We start from the raw sequence: 26,807 nt of genomic DNA on the forward strand, positions 1-26,807 counted from the left end.
CGCGAATTTCAAAAGTTCGGAAAGCTTCATCTTTTTAAGTTTTTAAAGTGCAGTGGCCCCTCTGCCCCTTTGGAATTATATCTCGAGCCTATTATAAGGTCAGTCGCGTTATGTCCTGGGATTGAGGATGTGCTCAAAAAGAAATGAAAAACACTTTTATAGATGGTTATGGAGGGAGCAATGTGAGAGAAATTTGATGATCATTGATCGTTGTTTTGGGACTGTTAAGCCTTTTCCATGGCGTCCAGTGAAGGAGATTGAAGAATGACCATTTTTTATATGAAAATATTTCTTAACTACAAAAAACTCGAGTGTCTAAAAACTCAGTGTCATTCAGACTCAACCCTCTTGTTGTTTTATTATCTTTTTCGTTTGTCGTTTGAACATTGGCAAGCAGGCATGTTGCGGTTAATTTAAATTGAAATTTCTACAGTAGGCCTACAACATGCTGGGAGGCTTTTACTGTCAATGTAATTTGTACAGGTAAAAATGTTCAACAATTGCTGGTGTACAGGTTATATAATCAATTAGCTAAATAATTTGTCCAGCTGTTTAAAAAATGTTCCGTATACATTCAAGCGCCAAAGGTGCTTTGATATATTTTTCGTTTGAACGTCGGCAAGCAGGCATGCTTTTGGTTGCAATGAATGAGGATAATTGCTTTTTTTTGCATTATTTTGAATATGACTCGCGCTCCAGTCTCAACAGCACGTGACACTTTTCCACACGCTAAGTTCTAACACACATAGGCCTATCCCCTCTGGCTTTCTCTCTCTCCATCCCTGCACACGGTGCTTTCTTAAAGGAGCTGGACCATTTTACAACAATTGCATCTACATTTTCATATTAGGAATGTTTTGTCAAGTGTAAGCTTAAACTACCGTGATCAATTTAAGTTCCGTGCCCCCCTTCGCGTCATGGAAGCAGTAAGTCAGTCGCATCAAAATAGTAGTGGCACCCAAGTGACACCTTGTGGTTGTTTGTGTCAACTGCAGTTTGTGCCATTTCTGCTGAGAAAATGGGGTGCGTGATTCATGAAGGAACCCGTCCCAAACTTAACGGGGGACCCTCTGTAGCAATGCCAACCCTGTGCTCCTGTGTCCACTTCAAATTGCACTGGACTGTTGTTCAACTTGACTGTAGCCACAATGGGGCCATGCGGCTTTCCTTTCAGTGCCATTAGATAATCAGTCTGTTCCTCCTCTTCCCCTGACTCTTGAGATGGAGGGGACTCAGACATAAGGTGAGCGGCTTTTGGGTCCTGCCTCCTAGCTACTTTACCTTTGTCTTGTTTACGCCGCTTACACACTCGGGCTATGTGACCCACACGTTTACAAAAGTGGCACACCATTTCCTTAAATCGACACGAATCAGCTGTGTGCGCATCTCCACAGTGATAGCAGGTTACTGGTTTTGTAGGTTGTCATGTTTGTGTCATGGACCCCGGGTTTGCTACTTGATTTACTTAAGAAGTAGGCTGCAAGGTTTGTGCACCTTTATCTGCTGTTTCCACTGCTATTGCTTTATCAAGGGCAGACTTCCATGTTAAATCAGACATTGCTAGCAGGCGGCGCTGTGTCTGTTCACAACCTATGCCCCAAACAAACTGGTCTCTCAAGCGCTCTTCTAAAGTAGCACCAAACCCGCAATGTGTGGCTTGATGTTTTAATTTTACCACATAGGATGAGACTGCCTCCCCTGGGGCTTTTGTACAGGAGTGGAATTTAAACCTCTCCACAATTTTGTTCGGTTTTGGATTAAAATGTTGACCCACACATTTGACCAAGTCAGTATACTCAATCTCACTTGTTTTGATGGGGTTATCAAGTCCATTATTATTCCATACAGAGCACTGCCACACACAGAGAGAAGAATGGCCCGTTTCATTTTTGCATCTGTTACCTCGTTAGCTTCCAAGTAGAATTCCAATCTTTCCACATATCTACTCCAGTTTTCTGAATCTGGATCGAATGCCTCCACTTTTCCAAAGACAGACATTGTTGCAGCTTCCTCCACTTCAACTTCACTATCAGCAAACTATCATGGAGCTAACTACTTGCCTTCTTTGAGTAGCCTCGATGCAGACCTTTTTCAGTGCAAGTTAAGTCAGATCAGCATGTTTTATCCTCGTCACCAAATATTATATTTCTCTAACTGGGGTAACTATACAGAAACTCAGCAACAGCACCTGTTAAAGGAGAATTCCGGTGTGATATTGACCTAAAGTGTATTGAAACATGATACCGAGTGTGAACGTATGTCTCATAGCCCATCTCGGCTTGTCCCCTGCACTCCAAAAATAATTCAGTGGAAATGCATGGATTCCAGTTGCTGCTACTGGAAGAAACTGGAATCCATGCATTTCCACTGAATTATTTTTCCCTTATCATACCTGTTCATTCTTACCAACAGCTTTTCAATAGTCGTGGACTAAATTCAAGATGGCTGCAAACGCTAAACTTCGAAGGTACTGTCTGTATAAATCGCTTGTAAGTAAACTACCAGTGCTTTTCAAAGTTCTCAATGTCTCGTTTTAAAATGTCAGGGCCCCTGGGATGTCTACCAATGAAGTGTGGGAGATACATTGAGCCTTGTAAAATGGGTGTAAAACAGTGATTGATTTGCATGGCTAGCCGATGCAGAACCACTATTGAAAAGCTGTTGGTAGCATCGGCTAACTATCCAGATTTTTGGAGTGCAGGGGACAAGCCGAGATGGGCTATGAGACATACGCTCACACTCGGTATCATGTTTCAATACACTTTAGGTCAATATCACACCGGAATTCTCCTTTAAGTCCACATGTCTCTTTTTATTCTTCTCCCCAAAACTACATGTGTCTCAGTGAACTCCTGCATGTAACTTCATACTACTGCACCCTAGTGGTGGCTCCATAAATGCAGGATACAACACTTGCCATATCAATGCTTCTTCATGGGTTATGAAAGTAATTCAAACGAGAGTAATGGGTGCACAGGTAAACGCAGAGTATAGACTGTTAATATGATGCAATTTGATTTAATTTCATGATTTTTTTTATTTTCATACTTTAACGTACAGACAAGTGCGTGGTCTCGTTGGAAAGCCCCACTTCTGCTCTGTTACGCATTAGCGGTTTTATCTCACTGCAATGAACAGTTGTAGAGCAATGTAACAGAGATGAAAGGGTTTGTTTTTTTGACGGACTTTGCGTTAATCGGGTTCTAAGGGTTAAAATCTCACGTACCCCCTGGAGTGCCTTCACCCCCAGGGGTAAGTGTACCCCCATTTGAGAACCACTGCAGTAGGGGGGTGCAGGATGCAATGATAACCTTGCTCAACTTCATTCTTAAACATCTTGAGGGCTCCAAGACTCATGCCAGGACACTGTTTGTGAACTTCTCATCAGCCTTCAACAGCATACAGCTCCACCTACTGGTGCAGAAGTTACTTGATCGCTTTCAGCTGAACACCAGCATGTCTGGCTGGATCCTAGACTTCCTCACCAATAGATCTCAGAGAATGTGAGTAAATGACCACCAGTCTGGACTATCCTTTACATCCACAGGCTCTCCCCAGGGCTGTGTTCTTTCCCCTCTCCTCTACATCCTCTACACAGACGACTGTCGATCAGTAATGGACAGCTGTCATATTGTAAAGTTTGCAGATGACACAGTCATTGTGAGTCTGTTGAAGGACAATGCGACAACTCATGGCCCCATCATAGACTATTTTGTGAACTGGTGTCAGGAAGCCTTTCTGGAGCTAAATGTGACCAAGACTAAGGACATGTGTATTGATTTTAGACACAAAGACTGTAACCACACAAACACAAACATCAATGGGCAGGACATTGAGATAGTCCAGCAATACAAGTGTCTGGGTTCCATTATTGGCAACAAGCTAACTTTTACCCATAACACAGACTTGTTGTGTAAAAAATGTCAGCAGTGTCTATACCAGGGGTTCCCAAACTTTTCCACGACAAGGCCCCCCCAAATACCACTAGGTTCTGGCCAAGGACCCCCTTGGTGTGTTATTAAACCCATCGACAATACTACGGCAAATGTAAAAATACATTAAGCTAATCCTAATAATTAATTTAGCCGCAAGCACTTTGCGATGGAGCATACAATGTGTAAAAATTGCATTTAGGGCTTTCTGCTATATGAGAGCTATCATTCTACTATTATTCCCAGTCATTATCATGGAAAATATAATGTTCAGATATGAGACAAATTATTATAATGGCATTTAACAACCCTCATAGTAATAGGTATATTTTACATTTTTCAAATGTATTTATTTGTTGCTTTTATTTTTCCTTCCAACTTGCTGAGGCCCCCCTGGCACCCCCTCGAGGCCCCCACTTTGAAAACCACTGGTCTATACTGTCTTAGGAAGCTGGCAAGGTTTAATGTAGATAAATCCCTGACTCTCTTCTATAGATCTTTTATTGAGTCAATACTTACCTTCTCAGCCATCTTTTGGTATGCCCTGCTCAATGTTTCTAAAGTCATTAAGGTGTGTAGTAGGCCTCTACCTTGACCTCCCCCAGTCCTCACTTAGATGTTTGCAGCTGCGCATCTTCTAACTGGCACCAGGAGGCGTGAACATATCACCCCCATTCTGGCCTCCTTGCACTGGCTCCCAGTTGTTTTTTAGGATTCAGTTTTATTATTTCTTTTTAAGACACTTAATGGGCAGGCCCCAACCTACATCACTGACCTTGTACAGCCCTACTCAGTTCAAAGGTCCCTGAGATCCTCAGATAAAGGGCTTCTGCATGTGCCCCGCTCACGGTTCAAACAGAGGGGTGCCTTTGCAGTTGCTGCTCCATGTCTGTGGAACCAGCTCCCCCTGGATATTAGATCTGCCCCCTCCATTTCTGCCTTCAAATCCAAGCTAAAAACCCCTCTTTACTCCCTGGCCTTCCTTGTTCCCTAAACCTGTACTCCTGCTCATCCTTTGTATGTATGTGTTGTGTGCCCTGATATTGAAGGATTCCTTTTATTTATGTTTTTCTGTATTATTTGTCTTAGTCTTTATCTTTAGTTATCCACTGTACAGCACTTTGGTCAGTTTATGCTGTGTTTAAATGTGCTTTATAAATTCAATTTACTTACATATTACTTACTTACTTACTTACATATACTTACTTATATGGTCTCAGAATAGGCAACACAAATATTTGGGTTAGACATAAACAAACTGGGATAAACCCATGTGGGCTCCCCATGTTGGTGCCATGTGGGTCATTAATGGGAAATCAACAATTGGGTTCAGGCTGGGCAACACATATGGGGCCCATTAGGGTTAGCCACTCGGGTTGGATATGGGCAAACCTGGACAAACCCACATCAGCAATCCTTATGGGTCCAAGATGGGTAATTAATGTGAAACTAATATATGGTCTCAGAATGGGCAACACATATACATTTGTATTTAATGTTTGGGTTAGACATGGGCAAACTGGGATGTGGGCTCCCCAATTTGGTGATGTGGGTCATTAATAGGGAGCCCATTAGGGTTAACCATTCGGGTTGGATATAGCAAACCCATGTGGGCAATCCATGGGTCCCAAATGGGTAATTAATGTGAAACCACTATATGGGCTCAGAATGGGCAACACATATGGAGCATATGGGGCATTAGGGTCAGAGTCGAGACCTCTATCCATAAAAAAGTGAGCACAAGGCCAGAGAGATGGCATAGAATCATTCCTGCCTTAAAACCCGGATTGCTGCTAAAAGGGTGCAATCTACAAACATTGTGAAGACACCAAGATGCTTGGTAGTTCATAGAAGAACCATTTTGAAAGCTGTGATGACAAATAAACATATTTCCATTGATTGTTTAAAAAGGGTATGAATCATTTTGGACACACCATTTTTAATAAAAAAATTTAAAAAGATGAAAACACTTATTTTCCATTTCTACCACATTATCTTAAAACCTTTTGGCCTTAAATCAATATTTGCCAAGAGTATTAATAATTCTGTTCCTAACTGTATGTTTTAATGTTTCAATAAACCTTACAAAGCTTCACCACAATTCAGACCCTCAGGTTATGATGCACAGACAACACCAGATAGGTTTGCCAATAAAAGATTCCTAGGGAGAGAGTGTTACAAGGGCAGCCACCATTTAAAAAAAAAAAAAAAAAAAAAAAAAAAAAAAAAAGATTGTTTTTTTTTTTCATTTGACATTCATTACTGATTAACAGGCAGTTTAGGTAAACATTTGTTTCCTTCTTTTGGAACACATAGTAAATGGGAGCAGGCTACATGATTATTCTGAGGGGAAGCAATGGTTTTCGAAAAACATTTGCATGCCACTATGATATCAAGTATAGCACTTCACAGTACTATGACAAACATGCGTGAGTGTGTATCTGTATCTGTGGGGGTGACTATGTGTTTGAATGGGTGGATCTCTGCTTACAAGCATTTGCTTGTTAAACCTGGCAAATATCCAGCAGCCTTGATGGAAAAATACTACAAAAAAGATTTGACCCTTGAATTTGTTTGGACTCTTGACCATGTTATTCACTCAGCAGTCATTCAGAGTCTAGATCATGGGTCTTAATGTTCCAGGTCTAATAGCTACTTTAGGTTTCTATGTGGCTGTCTTGGCCACAGGAGTATGGGCTTCCAAGCGATCCAAAGCAAAGGCGTCCACTGGGACAGTCACAGAAGTGGCTTTGTTAGGGGGGCGCTCCATAAATCTGGCTGTGGGGATCTTCACGATGACTGGTGAGTAAAATGGTTTAGGAGGTGCATCACCAAATATTATATTGTTTAATCCTGTAATTTGATTTTGAATTGTTAGTGATCTGTATGTGTTCTCATAGCTACCTGGGTTGGAGGTGGGTTCATACTTGGGGTGGCGGAAGCTGTCTACAGCCCAAATAAGGGTCTGCTCTGGGGACTAATGCCTCTCTATTATTCAGTATCTTTTGTCATAGGTAAGTTTATCTGGTATTTTGCCATTGTGAATTTAATTGACTGTCACACTGTAATTTTTCTAGTGATAGATAGATAGATAGATAGATACTTTATTGATCCCCAGGGGAAATTCAAGGTCTCAGTAGCATACAGACAACACACACACATTCACTAACAGCAGAAAAAGTAATTAAAAGTATATAATATAATATAAAAACACAACTAAGCAATAAGGACAGTAGAAGATAAAGAATTTACTAAATATACTAAAATACAAATTATACTAACTAACACTTAATCTAAATCAATTCTAAAAACAGTATCCACATAGTGGTGATTAATCAATCAAGAGGCGCTTGCAATGACTGAGGCAGGGACTGAGCCTGTGATTCTCTGTGCATAGTAAGTGTTCATATCAGAGGTGGGAGTAAGTCACACATGTGCAAGTCACAAGCAAGTCTCAAGTCTTAACCTTCAAGTCTCAAGCAAGTCCAAGTCATTTTTTGTGACAGTCAAGCAAGTCAAGTCAAGTCATAGCTTGGGTCAAGCAACTCAAATCAAGTCATAGCCAAATCATTGAAATTCATGATGATTTACCCATGTTTTCATTTTAAAATAAGCTACAATAGGCTAGTTATGAACTGCTGGAGTTTTATTTGTAACAAACAAATAGACATTGCATTCATTCAAGCCACATAGCCTACATCTGAACGGTTTATAGAATAAGATGAAATGTATACGAATAAAAATAAATGTATTTCAAGTAGACCTATTATAAAATAGCCTATTATTGTTTCAATATGCCTCAAATATTAGGTAGCCTAAGCTACATCAAATCATGAAAATATATTCAAACAGTTCAAGTTACACTTGTCCTGACTTGTCACGTCTCCAGGGAACCAATAATGTTGAAAAAGTGAACTAATCAATTAATCAAACACTGCCGACGACGTCACTGCCAAACTTTGACAAGCGCGACAGCGCAATGGGTTTTACGGCTTGTGTCCATTATTGCGGCGCGTAGACGCTTGCAGACACCTAGCCCTCTCTCCCGTCGCCACTTGTGGGCGTGTATAGGCTAAAGTGTATGGTGTAACGTTTTATTTTTTGTAATTACACAATGCCAGCTAACGTAGGCTACTAAAGTGGAGGTAGCCTACTACTGTTAACATATTTTATTGAAACACTCACAAATATTACTGACATGTTCCTCCAAAGCACATTCTGTCTTGGTTCAAGTCGCCAACAAGGTCTTTTTGATAGGGTGCAGTGGCGAACTTGTTCTAAACTTTACTTCTTCGCCACTATATAGCTTAATATATTTTCATAAAACCTACACGATTATCAGGTGGAACAAATATTTCTGGCAGGCTATTGTTCCGGACCGGAAGACTAGAGCAAAGGACAGAACTTGTTTACCGAAGATGTACTTTTCATTGGCTAACCGCCTCGCGTTAGCCGCTCTCAATTGCATAAAGTTCAGCCGAGCCCAACTTCTTGACGCGCCGCTTCTGTTCGAATGGCCGCGCCACCAGGTGCATTGCGGAAGCGTAAACCCCGCCTTGCCGCTCTCCATAGGAAATTAATGGGCTATGTGCGGCGCGGTGGGCTTTGCCGCGGTAATGGACACGACCCGTTAGCCTATACACGTCCACAAGCGACGACGGGAGAGAGGGCTAGGCATCTGCAAGCGTCTACGCACCGCAATAATGGACACGAGCCGGCTCGTGTCCATTATCGCGGCAAAGCCCACCACGCCGCACATAGCCCATTCATTCATTCAGAGTGGCAAGGCGGGGTTTACGCTTCCGCAATGCACCTTGGGAAGGCGGCGCTGCCATTCGAACAGAAGCGGTGCATCAAAAAGTTGGGCTCGGCTGAACTTTATGCAAATGAGAGCGGCTTGAACCCGGGCGTGGCCCAGGGACTCGCTAGCGCCCCCTTAGGTGACTGATCCCGTGAGTTTGTCTCAGAGCATTTTCCTTTTTTGAGGTGGTTAAGATGGGTGAAAAGTCTTGAAATTTGGCACACACATCAGGTGTCACGCATAGCAGTTAGGTACAAGAACTTGGCCCCGGGCGTGGCCCAGGGATTCAGTAGCGCCCCCTTAGGTGATTAAGGCAGTGGTTGGCACATACTTTCAGCTAGACACATCAAATTTGGTAGGTGTGTGTATCTCCCCATGATGAACAACTTTCGTATGTACAATGCATTAGCCACGCCCAACAGGAAGTGAGGTATTTGGGATTTTGTGCGGACTAAAATGTGATGAATTGTGATGCCAAAAGAGGTGCTTCCCATCGGTGAAAACGCATGAAATTTGGCACACGTCAAAAGGTACAATGAATACACAGGGGAAAAGCCTTGGCACCGGGCGTTGCCCAGGAACGCCATAGCACCCCCTTACGTCACAGTGACTTGTGGTTGACATATAGTTTTAGATACACACACCAAATTTGGTGGGTGTATGTAACTCCCAAAACAATCAACTTTTGTATTAACATGCCATTAGCCACGCCCACAGGAAGTGAGGTAATTGGGATTTTGTGCATTGTGGACATGATCAATTTTAACGTACTCCTCCTAGACGGTTGATCCGATTCATGTAAAAGTTGGTATACATGATGCCAATATGCTTCTGATTCTAAATTGTGAAGCTTTTTTTGATATGTTGTAATTTGACGAAATGGCGAAACTATGAATTTTAATACCCTTCCACATAAACAATAAATGTGTCTTAATTCACCATGCATGGCTTGAAATGTTTTAAATTTCACAGGTCTTTGAATACCATGGTATTGATGATATTCATATGCCCATAACGCATATTTGGCATAGCGCCACCAACTGGCAACAGAAAGAATTACAATTATACTGATGTCACATGATCAATTTGAACATACTCCTCCTAGACGGTTTGTCAGATTCATTTGAAATTTGACAAACATTCTGCAAAGATGTCGCTGATGTTAAATTGTGAAAGGATTTTTGAATGTTGTAATGTATTTCATATGATTTTAATATCTCACCACATAAAACAGGAAATGTGTCATAAATCACAGTGCATTGAATGAATGGTCTGAAACTTCTCAGGTTAATAGATATCATGATTATGATGATATCCAGACACTCAATGGGCCTGCCTGGCATAGCGCCACCACCTGGCCAAGCAGAAAATGTGCCAGAAATGGAAAATGCCTTAAGTGATTGATCTGAAACTTTATAAAATATTGGATATCATTATTGTGATGATATTCACATGCATCTGGCCAAACAGGAAACATGCCAGAAATGCTCTATGCTTTGAATGAATGGTCTGAAACTTCTCAGGTTAATAGATATTATGATTGAACCGTCGATTGGACGGTTGATCCGATTCATGTCAAAGTTGGTATACATGACGCCATGTGTAATTCACATGCCTAGCATAGCGCCACCATCTGGCCAAGCAGGAAATGTGCCAAAATTGCCAGAAGCCAGAATTGTTCCTGCTTAAAATGAATGGTCTTAAATTTCTCAGGTTAATATATATTATGATTATGATGACACCCAATGGGCCTGCCTTGCATTGCACCCCACCTGGCCAAGCAAGTAAATGTGCCAGAAATAAAATGCAAAAACAAATATAGCCGCAGGCGGCAATGGCGGGCCCGAGCACCTGCGGGCCGCAACCCGTGACATGTCAGAATCCAACAAAGCACCGACGTTGTGAGTTTCTGAAATGTACATATTTGATGCGTGTGCTATTTGTTTTGTATTTTTATTTTCTGCCACATTTACTAAACTTGGCCAGGTGGGGGCTTAATGCAAGGCAGGCCCATTGGGTGTCATCATAAGCATAATATATATTAACCTGAGAAATTTCAGACCATTCATTTTAAGCAAAGAACATTTCTGACACACTTTTTGGTTGGCCAGATGGTGGCGCTATGTTAGGCATTGAAATTACACATGTGAATATCATCACAATAATGATGTCCAAAATGTTTGTAAACTTTCAGATCAATCACTTAAGGTATTGCCCATTTCTGGCACATTTCCTGCTTGACCAGGTGGTGGCGCTATGCCAGGCAGGCCCATTGGATGTCTGGATATCATCATAATCATGATATCTATTAACCTGAGAAGTTTCAGACCATTCATTCAATGCACTGTGATTTATGACACATTTCCTCTTTATGTGGTGAGATATTAAAATCATATCAAATATATAACTTATCAAAATCCCTTCACAATTTAACATCAGCGACATCTTGGCATAATATTTGCCAAATTTCAAATGAATCTGACAAACCCTCTAGGAGGAGTATGTTCAAATTGATCATGTGACATCAGTATAATTGTCATTCTTTCTGTTGCCAGTTGGTGGCGCTATGCCAAACATGCATTATGGGCCTGTGAATATTATCATTGACATGGTCTTCAATGACCTGTGAAATTTAAAACATTTCAAGCCATGCATGGTGAATTATGACACATTTATTGTTTATGTGGAAGGGTATTAAAATTAATAATTTAGCCATTTAAATCAAATTACAACATATCAAAAAAAAAAACTTCACAATTTATAATCAGGAACATTTTAAGGTCATGTATACCAACTTTGACATGAATCGGATCAACCGTCTAGGAGGAGTAAGTTAAAATTGATCATGTCCATAAGCATATATTATGCTTATGATGACACCCAATGATCAATTTCCAGCTGTATCGCTGTGTAGGGCGGAAGCTGCACTGAATACAACAGGAAAGCCCTGCAGCGCATAGTGAACACAGCTGGAAGGATCATTGGCGCTTCACTCCCCTCCCTGAAGGACATTTACACCACCCACCTCACCCAAAAGGCGACCAAAATTGTGAGTGATGCAAGTCACCCGCTCACAATCTGTTTGATCTACTGCCCTCTGGGAAGAGGTACAGAAGCCTGCGCTCCCTTTTACCAGACTCACCAACAGCTTCATACACCAAGCTGTAAGGATGCTGAACTCTCTCCTCCTCTCCCCCTCCACCCTCAGCTACATAACATCCTGGACATTGGACCCACAATGGCCAGCCTGCACTACTCCACTTGCACACTTGAACACTTGCACACTTGTACACTTTACAACTTGGTGTTGTTGTCCTGAAAACACAACACTTCTGCTGCTCTTTACATAACTTGCACCACTATGCCACTTTCTTTATTACTCAGGTCAAACAGAACTACCCAAAGCCTCTTATTGGCCTGACTTTGCACTAGTTTTTTATTGACTGTCTATGCACAATTTCAACAAAATTTTGCTGCTCTTATTTTTTCATTATTATATGTGCCCTCTTATTTACTTATTTACTTACTTTTTTGTTTACTTGAATGTTATGTTTGTCTGTGGACTTAAAATTGGTAAAATATGTCTTGTCTTCACCGTGGGATAGTGAGAAACGTAATTTCGATCTCTTTGTATGTCTGGAACATGTGAAGAAATTGACAATAAAGCTGACTTTGACTTTGACTTTGACTTTGATGTCCACAACGCACACAATCTCAATTACCTCACTTCCTGTGGGCGTGGCTAATGGCATGTTAATACAAAAGTTGTTTGTTTTTGGGAGTTACATACATCCACCAAATTTGGTGTGTGTATCTAAAACTATATGCCAACCACAAGTCACAGTGACATAAGGGGGCGCTATGGAGTTCCTGGGCAACGCCTGGAGCCAAGCTTTTATCCCTGTCTATTCACTGTATCACTTGATGTGTGTGCCAAATTTCATGCGTTTTCATCGATGGGCAAAACCTCTTTTGGCATCACAATTCATCACATTTTAGTCCGCACAAAATCCCAAATACCTCACTGCATTGTACATACGAAAGTTGTTCATCATGGGGAGATACACACACCTACCAAATTTGGTGTTTGTAGCTGAAAGTATATGGCCACCACGGGATCAGTCATCTAAGGGGGCGAAAGGGGGCGCTAGCGAGTCTAGCTTCATTACTTGAGTGAAAGTACAGATACCCTTTGCTAAATTTTACTCAAGTACAAGTAAAAGTACAACAGTCAGATGTCTACTTAAGTAAAAGTACTGAAGTACTTGTTTTTAAAAGTACTTGAGTATCAAGAGTACAAGAGTAGCCTACATTTTCTAAATATTGCATTACTACTGCCACAGTGCTTACATTTATGTTAATTTTAATGTTAATACCTTGGAGAATGTAAAAGGAATTGAAAGTAAAATCAAGTCATTTTCAACTTTTTACCATGTTGCCAGGGATGGGCAGTATTTCTAATACATGTATATAAAATACGTGTTTCAAATACAAAATACTATTTTGGAATTGAAACACTTGAAGTGAAAACTATCATTAACTTGTTCAGAAAATTTAAATAGTCTGGCGAGGTGTGGCCACAGGTTGGCACATTCCCGGGATGGACCTGCTGCGTCTTCATCCACTGTTTCGTCTATGGTTTCGTCTCTTCTCTAAATCTGACCATGGAGTTGACTTTGGCGGAAAGCTGAAGGTGATTGCTGATAGATTGTCCCAATCAGCAGCACCTGCACTATCCAATCACGTTTGAGAGGGAAACAACAAATTGAGGGTTTCGAGATTTTTTTTCTTTTTTTTAGAAGTTTTTTTTAGATAGAAATGTAGTAAAAGGTAATATTTTCTCACTTGAGTTATAATGGTGAACAGCCGGAAGTGAACCTCAGACTACATAGTCATGTTGCATAAAAAAAAAATAACAACAAAACAAAACCACAAAGAAGAAGCGGAAAAAAATAAATAGCTACGGGTATTAACCATTTACCATTATCCTGTTGAGGAGTACAGTCACAAATATGTGATCAGATGCAAAACTGAGCTCCTGGGAATTTTAGACTTTGAACAAACGCCAATCACAAAAATATGTGATTAGAACATTTCGATTTTTCGAAAAAGGTTCTATAACATGATGCAACAATTACCCTCAGGGACTTTTCTGCCATTAAACAATTTTAAGAACACTGAAACTATAGAACGTTCGCATAAAATTCTAGAAGGAGCCAGGAAAATAATTCACTCTCTGGGGAACGGCATTGTCTTAAAGAATTCACTCCTCAACAGGCTAATTTAGATAAACAATTCTGTTACGGAACGTAAAGTTTCTGGTTTCGCTTCTGCTCAATAGCAAAACATCAAAAGTTTCTGGTTTTCGTTTTAATTTTTGCCAAAAAAATAAAGCCTAAACAAGTCTGTGAATTTTACGCATGCTGTGAAGTTACATGCAGGTCTCTTTTACGGAGGAAACCCATGCTAAAATAAAACTCTGTAGTCACTAATTTGATTGTGTTGGTATGAATACAGTATGTTGTAGTCTTACGTCTTAGAAACATTGTAAAATTATTGAAATAGTTAAGAAAGCCTATGGTGATTCCTATGGTTAGATTGATTTGTTTAGATCCAGTGAAATTACTGCCTTGACAACGCTACGTCATGGCTTCGGTACTTCACAACACAAAATACGGCAGAGTTGTAAACTGGAAGTCCTGCCCTGTAAGGACCTTCAAACAGATCTTTGTAGATCCGCTGTAGACCATGTAAGAGTTTTATAGTAAGACGTTAAACTTGAGCTAAAGCTAAACTTGAGCTAAACCATGAAAGCACGGAGCAACCACCATAGCAACCACCATGATTACACTATTAGCAACCAGCACAGCAACAGCTTTATTTGGCATAGCAACCACCTACCCTAGCAATACCCTAACAACCATCTTAATTACCCTAGCAACAACCTAGTAACCACCACTATAATGTCAATCTAGCAACCACCATAGCAACCAACATGATTACCCTAGCAACCACCATAGAAACCATATTATTTAGCATAGCAACCACCATAAATGCCCTAGCAACACCCGAGCAACCTTCTTAATTACCCTAGCAACAACTTAGCAAACACCACTATAATGTGACCCTAGCACCCAGCATAGCAATCACTTTATTTGGCATAGTAAGCACCATATGTATCCTAGCAATACCCTAGCAACCATTTTAATTACCCTAGCAACAACCTAGCAACCACCAATATTATGTCAACCTAGCCACCACCATGGCAAACCTAGCCACCACCATGGCAACCAACATGACTACCATAGCAACCCTAGCAACACCCTAGCAACAACTTAGCAACCAGTAAAACATTGTTTTTGTTTAACTGCACCTGATCAAGGGTTAGTCTTGCAGTCTCCTTAATTTTTGGCCAGCTCCTGCTCCTAGACCTTTTGAGATATCACCACTGGTCCAACTCTGGAAGGTCTGGTCAGAACTGGTGTAAGTTGCTCGAGAAGATAGCGTCACTGACCCTTGTCGTTCTTCCGCCATATCTGATTCTATTGAAAGTGAAACTAAAATTTCACAGGTCACAAATTTTGTCTGATCCTCTCAAAACTTGATGTACATGATCCTCAGACCAAACCTTACAAAGGTTACCAGAAGGATTTTTGATTTTCGAAAGTGTTTGCCCGTCGCAGCCAAACGAAATTGCCAGCATAGCTGCCAAACAGCCACCAAACAGGAAGTAGGGTACCTCAGGAATGCTTTCACGTATTGAAACCAAACGTGGTGCATGAATTCGAGACTCCAATGTGAGGATGCACAAGAAATATGGTCCCTCGGGGGCACTGCAATAAGCCAAGGTTAATGCAGGTAACTTCAGACCCGTATGACCAAATGTACCCTATGATGTCAAATTTCCTCCATATTGGATTTTCCGCCATGTTAGATTTTAGCGAAATTTTAGGAATTTAGGTCACAAATTTTGTCCGATATTAATAAGACTTCACGTACATGACGCTCAGACCATTCGTCACAAAAGTTAACAGAAGGATTTTTGGTTTGCATCAGAGCTAATTGAAATCAGCGGCGAAGCTGCCAAACGGGAAGTAATGTCATATCTCAGCAAAACCTTCAAGTATCAAAACCAAATGGGACTTGATTGTGAAAACGCACAAAATATTTTGCCCTATGACCTTTGGGAGACACTGCAACTACCAAAAATGTGTTTGTGCCGTTTCGGATGTGAGTCACGTGAGTTTTGAGTTTTAATTAGGAAAACACTGCATATATATAGCTGACATAACAACAATGCTCACAGTCTGGTGTTTTACTTAGAAGTAAAGATGTAGGGGTATTCATCACACTGTGTAAACCTGTGTGCACAAATGATGAAACAATGTAATTGTTATGCTTCTTAACATGAAATTGTATTTAGGGAGTTCATCATCTAGAGGAAATAATATTATTAAAAGATTCAGACAATCCAAAGAAATCTTTGCAAACAAGGGACAGAGCTGAAAAACAAATTGGAAAATTCTCATTTGTGGTGATTTTAATATTTACATTGATAACACAGCAGACTGTTATGCTATGCAATTCACTGATCAGTTATGAATATTTGAGCTTATACAACAGATTTCTGTACCTACTCACAATTGTGGTCACACTTTAGACCTTGTTATTTCCAAAGGCCTAGACATTTCCATAACTGGTACTTTAAATGTTGGGATCTCAGATCATCTTTGTATCTTCTTCAATGTTGCCTGGCCAACTAAACTTACATCTGGCCAAAAAACAATTTTAGGCGCAACATTGGGGAAAACACTTTGAAGGATTTTATCACTGCTTATATTAATGCTGCTGGGTCACATTATGACCTGAGTCAGGTCTGTGTTGCATACCCAAATTTGATTTTCTCTAATTTTATTTGTGATAGTATAGGCCCATCCTCAGACTGTGATAAATTAGTCAAGTATTTCAGTGCTTCTGTTGCACAAATTATGGATAACATCGCACCAATGCAACTTAAGTCTCTCTCAAGAAAACAAAAGCCACCCTGGAGGACTTCTAAGAGAATAAGCACCTTTAAAAGAACCTGCCACAAACATGAACGTAAATGGCGCAAGACTAAATCACAGGTTGACCTCATGAACTATAAGAGTTTGCTTATGTACAACTGTGAAATAAAAAAAGCTCGACGACAGTATTTCTCCCAGATTAGTTCCCAGATAGTTTAAATAATTTCCCTCACAGGATCAAAAGAGTATAAATTTCCCTGACAGGATCAAAAGAGTATATATACTTATACTTAATTCTAAAGTCCTGTTCAATACCATTGACAGACTAATCAATCCCCGTGTTTGATACCCTATGAGCTCCACACTGAAGAGAAGTGCAATCAGCTCCTAACGTTTTGACAAGCATATCCACCAATTGACCTTGTTCCTGCCCATCTCTAGCTTTGCTGTCTCCATCCTTTCTGTTTTTGTTGATTGCAAAAAATACATTTATTGGTTTCCAGCAACAAGTGCAATCGCTGTCATTCTCTCTTTTGCAAAAATATGTTACGTTCAAAGTAGCCTATAGTACTATACAGTAGTGCGTAATTCTGCTTCATAAAGTTGAACAAATACATTTGGTTATTTCACAGAAAATTATAAATATCCAGTTTTTGGTCTACAGTGCAGAGTTTGGTAAGTTATGGTAGGCCAACTTGGAGTGAATATACAAACAGGGGAAATTCTCTCTACTCGTAGCTGAGTAGCCTGATGGTAGGCCGGTGCGCACGTAGACATACGGCCGAACACTATGCAAGCGCCTATGAATCGTGCTCTCACGACAACCGTCATAACGTGATATTTTATAGTAGGTACTATTCATTTAAATACATAATGCAAATTCACAACAGTCACATGGAAGAAAATAAAATGCAGCACTGTCGTCACTGTGCCTTTCCTTCCCCTACCAAGAGGCCAGACTAGAGCATAAGTAATTAAAGTTACAGCGCTGTAAATAGATCTAGTTCATGCTCTAATCAATGCGATGCCGTGTCGGTGTTGTGGTCAACAACTGCGCTTTTTTTTTTCCGCACCCCCTGCACCGGTGCTTCCGGCGTGCCTGGTCCCAGGGGTGTATTGGGATTGACAGAGATGCAACTCTATTTTAAGTCCACATATCATTGTATTATTATTTTAAGAAAAATGTTTTAAGACCCAGCAGCTATGATAGAAAGTTTATTTGATTGTGAATGCTGACTCATGTACAGTTATGTCTACTTTATTTTTTTCTGGTTTTAATTTTTCTCAGGTGGTTTAGTCTTTGCTAAACCAATGAGGGAGAAGAAGTATGTTACCATGATGGACCCATTTCAGATCAAATATGGCAAGCCTGTGGCTTTGCTAATGGTCATCCCTGCCATCGTAGTAGATATGCTCTGGGTGGCTTGTACTCTCATGGCACTAGGTTTGTATTGATTATCTGTAATCAAATATGTAATCATTATCTACATGAATTAGAATATAACTCAGAAGTCTTCAACATTTCTTAGGCCAAGGACCCCTTGGCTGATACAGACCCCCAACTACATACAGTCAGGTCCAGGTATTGTAAAGTGACACAATCTTTGTCATCTTGCTCTCTTTTACACCATCAAAATTGATTTGAATGTGTAGACTTTCTCCTATAATTCAAGGGGTTGAACAAAAATATTATATGGACCATTTATGAACTATAGCCTTTTGTAACCCCATGAGGCTCAAAAACAATTAGATAAACCTTGCAGGTTCTTGCAGCCATGCGTATATGTAACACTGTTTTAGGCAGGTAACAAAGAACCCTTGAGCCACAAAACAACTGGAGACAAGATTCTTTTAAGATAGATAGATAGATAGATACTTTATTGATCCCCAAGGGGAAATTCAAGGTCTCAGTAGCATACAGACATCACACACAACATGCACTTACAGCAGAAATGGTAAATATAAGTATAAACATATAACAAAACTCCACTGAACAATAGAGACAGTAGAAGATAAGAAAAACTAACAAAACTAAATACTAAATATACTATATAAATTAAATAAAAAAAAATCCACAGTGTGCTTGAGTGTGATCAAGCATGAGACGTTTGCAGTGACAGGGCCGGGACTGGCCTGTAGTTCTGTGTGCATGGTAAGGTGCTCAAGAGAGTGAGTGTCATGGTGAAGGTGCAAAAAGTAGTCCAACAGTAGTCCAACAGTGCAACAGTACAAGAATAAGGTCTAGAGACCAGCATAAATAAAGACCAGCATAAATAATATGGACAAATAACAGAGTAAAGTATAATGTAGACAGGGCAATATATGGTCCTCTTGAATCTATGTGTCAGTGTATAGAACAAATCAACACCTGGATGTCTCAAATATTTCTTCAGCTGATGTGACGTCCCTGCTCTGTCTTGCTGCTGGTTGTCTGTCATTACAGGTACTGGCGGCGTGGGCGTGGCCAGCGCACCTGTCGTAACCTAACTGGCCTGTGCATAAAGGGCACGGGTGTTCCCCTGCGGCAGGGGTTGCAGGGCTGCTGTTTTTGGGCCTTCGTGGGCTTTGTTTGACGGCCTAGTTTTTCCTTTGTTTGTTTTTGCATCCACGCATTTCACTTCTCAGTCCATATCACACTCATGCACTTCGCCCACACACTGACTTCTTCATATATACTGACACGGACAAGTTTTGAAAAATAAAGCAACTAAAAGTTGACCCTTGTCCTCCTTTGTTCTGGTTATGGCCTTTGAGCCAGGCCGTAACATGGGGGCTCGTCCGGGAGCATAGTTTGAATTGGGTAAAAACATTTTTCTTTCAACGTCGGGTTGCGTTGTTATTTCGCCGAAGTTTGGTGATCGCATTTTTGTGGAGGACAAAGAAGGGTCAATATTTTGCAGCTTGATTTTCTTAATGCGTTTTTTTCCCCCCTGCGTTGAGTAGCCTGATATGTGCATTGGAATTTCAGCATATGGGTGAGCCCTTACGTAACGTTACAGGTTGCTGAAGTTTTCTTCTCCCCGGTTAGGTTGGAGTTTCGCCGAGGGTGGCTTTGTTGTTTTTGTGCTCATCTCTGGGCTGAGGCACCACCGCGGTTTGGGGGTGAACAATTTGTTTATTCTTGAGCTGTCGGTATACTGGTGTATAAAAGAGCTCAGTCCTTGGGGGTGACATGAAGCCGTCAGGGGGTAAGTTAAATTAGTATGGGTTTTTCGGTATAGTTAGCGGGGAGTTTGCAAGCTACCTGTGTCGTTCGTAGAGGGGTTATCAGTAGGCTGATTGGAGAAGCGCAGCTTGTATGTGTCTGATAGAAGGCCCGATATTGCGTGTGATGGAATAGGCCCGTAGTCTGTTTTCTTTGGTGTGGTGCTTTGTTTGGTAAATTGTTTGGCTTGTCTTGTTGGCTAGATTGTATAATGTCTTCCATTGATGATTTCGTAACGGCTCCATCTGAGGAGTTGTTAAAACTGTATTCTAAGAAGCAATTGTGGGATATTGTAGTTGCGGATGAAATAGTTGGTTTGGACAAACGCTTGCGTAAAGATGAATTACTGGCAGCGTTGAAACAAGTGTTGGTAAATAAGAACATTTTGCCGCAAGTTGTATTGCAACCGAGTGAGCCTTCTAAATTAGCTATTTCTTCTGAAGGTCTTTCGTTTGAAGAACGTAAAGTTATTATTGAGATGCAGCAGGCTCATGATCGGGAAATGACAAAGCAGGCCAGTAATCATGAGGTCGAATTGGAAAAGCTTAGGGTGGCAGATATGGTACAGCAACGGGAGTTGGAAATGGAGAGATTAAAACACGCTCAACAATTGGAGGTAGAAAAGTTGGCACAGCACTATAAATTAGAAGTTGAACGTTTAAGATTAATTGGAGAAGGAAAAATAGCTCCTGACTATCCTGTGGGTAATCCAACTCGTTCATTTGATGTCATTGGTAATTTAAAGCTTCTGCCTAGATTTAATGAGCGAGATCCGGATGTTTTTTTCTCATTATTTGAAAGTATAGCGAGTGTAGGTGGCCTGCCTCTGAGCGAGTGGTAATGTTGCAGAGTGTTTTCACAGGTAGGGCACAGGAGGCATACATTGCGTCGGCAATTGAGGATCGCAGGAACAAGGTAAAAACTGTGGTGCTAAAAGCTTTTGAGTTGGTTCCTGAATTTTACCGACAGCGATTCAGAACTTGGCGTAAGAGAGACAAGCAGTGCTATGTGGAGTTGGCTAGGGAACTCTCTTCCCATTTTGATCGTTGGTGTGCCTCATTAAATGTTAAAACGTTTGACGAATTGAGGGAGGTAATTGTTTTGGAACAATTTAAAAATGTCGTGCCTGACCGTATTGCCACCTACCTAAATGAGAATAAGGCCAAGACTATGTCTGAGGCTGCAGTGTGGGCAGATGAATTTAGCTTGACTCATAAGAGTTATCAGAGTGATTATCGTCTAAGTGCAGATTTTGGCCGAAGAGAGTATTCTGATGCGCAACGTCTGGGGAGATTTGATGTGTTGTCTCATTCGAAGGGGTTAAAGAGTGTCGCCCGTACTAGAGGGGTTCCCGATAACAATTCTGCCTGTCACTACTGCTTTGAAGAGGGTCACTGGAAGGGGGAGTGCCCTGTTCTTAGGCAAAAGTCTAGTAGATATGGACCGGACAATTCTCCAGCGTCTGCGTTGTTGGTTAGTACAGTGTGTGATGGGGTTTCTCAAAGTAGGCCTACTCAAGACATAACACTGATGGCGAAAAATCCTGACGTGGGGGTGAAACAAGATTTTGCTCCATTTGTGACAGAGGGGTTTGTTTCTTTGTTGGGGAGTGAGGTGAAAACGCCTATAAAAAATTTGCGAGATACTGGAGCTTCTGAATCGTTCGTTCTTGAAGGTGTTTTGCCATTCTCTGACCAAACAAGTGCAGGGAGAAATGTGTTGATTCGAGGGATTGGTTTACAAACATTGTCTGTCCGGTTACACAAAATGTTTCTTCAGTCAGATTTGGTGAGTGGAGAGGTGATTGTTGGCATCCGTCCCTCTTTACCAGTGCTTGGGGTGCATATGATTCTGGGGAATAATTTAGCAGGTGGGCGTGTGTGGTGTGATGTACCACCACCCCCTGTTGTGTGTACGTCTCCATTATCGGATGACGAATTGGTTAAAACATTTCCTAATGTGTTTGAATCATGCACGATCACTTGTGCGATGTCTCGCACTAAATCTGAGACTTCTCATGATGACAAGGAGCTTTCCAAGATTTGTGTACCTGATTGGTCAGTTTTATCATGTTCTCGATCTCCAGAGGAATGGGCGGTGGCGCAACAGGGTGATTTGGATTTAAAGAGATTTTTTTGACGTTGTTCTGACATCTGACGAAATAACCATTCATAGCACAAGCTATTTCGTTCACGACAAGCTACTATTTCGAAAGTGGTCTCCGCAAAGTGAACTAGGTGTGGGTGAGGCATTGATACAATTAGTAGTTCCAACTCAGTTTCGGGAGGTAGTAATGAACACAGCCCATGGTAATATACAAGGATACAAGGATACAAGGATACAAGGAAGTTTATTGTCACATGCATATAGTTACTGGAAGTAAGAAATGCAGTGAAATTATGTCTGGTGTCAGCCTATTTGTGCATTAATGGGGTAAAAGTGCAGTAGAAGAGGGGTTTAGTAGATTAAGTGGCAAGGGCTGCATAAAAAGGTGGGGAGGATTGGGATTGGGTGGGGGGCACCAACAAGAGCACCCAAGAGCAACAGGGGCAAGGAAAAACTCCCTTACCAAGGAAGAAACCTTGGGCAGATCCACGGCTCAAGGGGCTAAACAACTGCCAGGGGTCTTGGTGTGTGTGTTGGGGGGATGACAGGGGAGATGGGATAGTGTGCTGTGTATGTGGGGAGAGGGCAGTGCAATATGTGTGTTGGAGAAGCTTCCTCATGAGACAATGTGCTGTGTATTGGGGCAGTGTGCTGTAAGTATGTTGGGATGTGTGTTGGAGAAGCTTCCTGATGAAATAATGTGCTGTGTATGGGGCAGGGATATTGCAAGCAGAGTACTGTATGTAACCGGTCATTTTGGAGTAAGAAAAACTTATGACCGGATAATTCAGCATTTCTACTGGCCCAAGTTGAAAAAAGATATAGCACACTTTATCAAGACTTGCCATATATGCCAGGTGATTGGGAAACCTAATCAAGTTTTAAAACCAGCACCTTTAAGTCCAATTCCGGCAACAGCTCAGCCTTTTGACCATCTAATTATAGATTGCGTTGGCACATTACCACCTTCGAAGTCTGGCAATGAATATTTGTTGACTGTGATGTGCCAGGTTACCAGGTATCCAGCTGCATTCCCGTTGCGTAGAATCACCACTAAAGCAGTTGTTAAGGCACTTACACAGTTTATTTCTATTTTTGGAGTTCCCAAAATAGTGCAAAGTGATCGTGGAACAAATTTTTCTTCTAAGATGTTTATGGAGATATTGAAATGTCTAGGAATTAGGCAGAGTCAGTCTAGTGCGTATCATCCACAGAGCCAGGGAGCTCTGGAGCGCTTCCATCAGTCACTAAAGTCTCTTTTGCGTGCTTACTGTGTGGAGTTGAAGCGTAACTGGGAAGACGGCTTACCGTGGCTGATGTTAGCTGCTAGAGAAGTCACACAGGAGAGTTTGGGCTTTAGTCCTAACCAGTTGGTTTTTGGTCACTGCGTGGTACACTTGCAGTGCTCAAAGATGGTCTCAGGCATGATGTGCCACCTAAGAGTCTCACCGAATATGTCAATGGCTTTCGGAGACGTTTGTGTTTGGCGGGGGAGAGTGCTCGGAAAAGCCTAGAAGTGGCACAGGTAAAAATGAAGCGCTTATTTGACCGTAGTTCTGAGGTTCGCGAGTTTACACAAGGGGATCAGGTTTTGGCCTTGTTGCCTTTGCCCGGTTCTCCGTTCGGTGCTAAGTTTGCAGGGCCTTATACGATCACACGGAAAATGTTTGATCATAATTATGTGATCTCCACTCCTGATCGCCGGAAGTCCACACAGGTTTGCCACACAAATTTGTTAAAACCCTACTTTTTAAGAAACACTGAAAGTCCGTCTGAGTTTGTGGGTGGTGTTGCTACGGCCATGTCTGTGGTGTCTTCTTCTTCGGTGGCAGCGGAGATTGAGATGATAACTGGTATGCAACCGCGCTTGAAAAATTCTGAGTCACTCCGTAATTTGGATTTGTTGTTGGGACATTTAGCTGTTTCAGAGAGAAAAGAATTGTCTAAAGTAATTGCTGATTTTCCTGTATTGTTTGGAGACACACCCTCTCGCACACATTTGATTGAGCATGATGTGGATGTAGGTGATGTGCTGCCCATCCGTCAGCGTTTCTATCGCGTATCATTAGATAAGAGGAAGAAGCTGGAAGATGAGGTACAATACCTCCTAGAAAATGATTTGGCTAGACCATCCTTTTCAGGTTGGGGCTCCCCGTGCATCCTGGTGGGCAAGCCGGATGGTACATACCGATTCTGCACAGACTATCGTAGGCTTAATAAGATCACAAAGCCCGATGCTTTCCCACTTCCTCGAATGGAGGATTGCATTGACCAAGTAGGTGCAGCTAGATATGTTAGCAAGTTTGACCTCCTTCGTGGTTATTGACAAGTGCCTCTGTCTTCTCGAGCAAAGGAGGTAACTTCATTCATTACACCAACAGGGTTATATTCATATTCGGTTATGAGTTTTGGACTTCGTAACGCTCCAGCCAAATTTCAGCGTTTAATGAACAGGGTGGTATTTGGACTTGAAGGGTGCGCTGTGTACCTTGACGACGTCATTTCATATAGTGACACATGGGAGCAACATGTAGTGAGAGTGCGTTTGGCAGACGCACGGCTCACTGTAAACCTGGCAAAGTGTGAGTTTGCCAGGGCTACAGTGACTTACTTAGGAAAAGAGGTTGGTCAAGGGAAGGTTGGTGTTCTTCGTGCCAAGGTGTTGGCTATTGAGAGTTTCCCACCTCCAACAACCAAAAAAGAACTCATGCGGTTTCTTGAAATGGTGGGCTATTATAGAGGTTTTTGCCCTAACTTTTCTACAGTCGTAGCTCCGCTGACTGATCTGCTGAAGGCTTCAGTAAAATTTAGCTGGTCAGAAAATGCTTTTAACAACTGCGCCCATTCTGGCTGCGCCTCAATTTGATCAGCCGTTCGAAATACAAGTTGATGTGAGTCATGTCGGAGCAGGAGCCGTGCTTTTACAGACAGATACCGATGGCGTTATGCATCCAATTTGTTTCTTCTCCCGAAAATTTAATTGCCATCAAATTAACTATTCGGTGATTGAGAAGAAAACGCTTGCTTTGATTTGGTCTTTGCAACACTTTGACGTTTACGTCGGCAGTGGAGCTCCAGTTGTTGTCTACACAGACAACAATCCGCTGACTTTTTTGCATTCGTTACATAGTCCGAGTCAGCGTTTGATGAGGTGGATTCTGTTTTTACAACCATAAAATTTACACGTGAAACACATACGGGGTACTGACAATGTATTGGCAGATGCATTGTCACAAGCTCCAATATAAGATTAATGTACTGTTCCTTTGCTCATTTTGTTTCCTATAATGCTTGTTCTATTCTTCTGTTACTGCTCTTCCACCTTCTTAAATTGCTCTCGTAGGATCCCGATTGCTGGAGCTGGGTAGAGCTGTCGAGGAGGGATGAGGGTTCAGGTAAAAAGGGGATAAAAAGTAGCTTTGGGATTTTTGGGAGTACATTTAGTAGTTTTGATATTCAGCCTATCTTTGACATGTATCATTATTGATTTGTTTCTAGTTTATTTTCGTTAATTGTGGGCCAAATTCTTGAAGAGGGGGGGTGTGACGTCCCTGCTCTGTCCGTCTGCTTGCTGCTGGTTGTCTGTCATTACAGGTACTGGCGGCGTGGGCGTGGCCAGCGCACCTGTCGTAACCTAACTGGCCTGTGCATAAAGGGCACGGGTGTTCCCCTGCGGCAGGGCTTGCGGGGCTGCTGTTTTTGGGCCTTCGTGGGCTTTGTTTGACGGCCTAGCTTTTCCTTTGTTTGTTTTTGCATCCACGCATTTCACTTCTCAGTCCATATCACACTCATGCACTTCGCCCACACACTGACTTCTTCATATATACTGACACGGACATCTTCGTTCGTTTTTTATTAAGTTTTGAAAAATAAAGTAACTAAAAGTTTGAGCCAGGCCGTAACAGCTGAACAAAGACAAAACTGAAGTAATTATATTTGGTAAAAAGGAGGAAAGACTTAGGGTTGCCACTCTCCTTGACACAAAAGGGTTGAAGGCAAAGGATACACTTAAAAATCTTGGTGTATTAATTGACAGTGATCTAAATTTCAACAGCCACATGAAAGCGACAACTAAATCAGCTTTTTACCACCTCAAAAATATTGCCAAACTCAGAGGGCTGATGTCAAAATATGACTTAGAAAAACTCATTCATGCATTTATCTCCAGCAGGGTTGATTACTGCAATGGACTGTTCACAGGCCTTCCTAAAAAGACTATTAAACAGCTTCAGATGATACAAAATGCAGCAGCTAGGATTCTAACAAAAACTAAAAAGAACTGAAAGAGTAAGTCACAGAATGGACTTTAAAGCATTACAATAAATGGAGCAGGACCTAAATCTGTCAGACATGCTTCAAACTGTTCTCAGGTCTCAGGCCAAACTGTTCTCAGATGCTTTCTGCTAACTGTGCCGAGTTACAAATTCTGAATCTGCCTTGATAATTATTCTACTTTATCTTTTATTACTTTTTTTTACTACTTTTGCCTTTGGTTTTTGCTTACTAATTATCCTTTTTAAATTATTTTACCTTGTGTTTTATATTTTTTTTTTTATTATAATCTTTACCTTTTAACTATTCTTTGACTATATTGCCTTTCTACGCTTTTTATTTGTTATTATTGTTTGGTTTTGTTTATGTAAAGCACATTGAATGACCTCTGTGTATGAAATGCGCTATATAAATAAACTTGACTTGACTTGACTTGACTTGACTTTAGGGCTGAAACGATTCATCGAGTTACTCGAATAACTCGA

At 41.3% G+C, this 26,807-nt stretch overlaps 1 protein-coding gene across 3 annotated transcripts in view; it reads left to right on the forward strand.

Annotated features, from left to right (window-relative positions):
• Positions 1 to 6,530: 6,530 nt before the first annotated feature.
• The window catches only part of LOC125288383 (high affinity choline transporter 1-like), a 48,531-nt gene continuing 28,254 nt past the window's right edge, over positions 6,531 to 26,807 (forward strand). For 2 of the 3 annotated variants that reach the window (XM_048234700.1, XM_048234702.1), the window contains exons 1-3: positions 6,531 to 6,734; positions 6,833 to 6,946; positions 18,028 to 18,183. In XM_048234700.1, the coding sequence (XP_048090657.1) occupies positions 6,557 to 6,734; positions 6,833 to 6,946; positions 18,028 to 18,183 (448 nt within the window). In that variant the 5' untranslated portion in view covers positions 6,531 to 6,556. The remainder of the gene's footprint in view (positions 6,735 to 6,832; positions 6,947 to 18,027; positions 18,184 to 26,807) is intronic. The other variant, XM_048234701.1, reaches the window with a different exon arrangement.

This window comes from Alosa alosa, chromosome 23 (assembly GCF_017589495.1).
Source record: "Alosa alosa isolate M-15738 ecotype Scorff River chromosome 23, AALO_Geno_1.1, whole genome shotgun sequence".
NCBI classification, from domain to species: Eukaryota; Metazoa; Chordata; class Actinopteri; order Clupeiformes; family Clupeidae; genus Alosa; species Alosa alosa.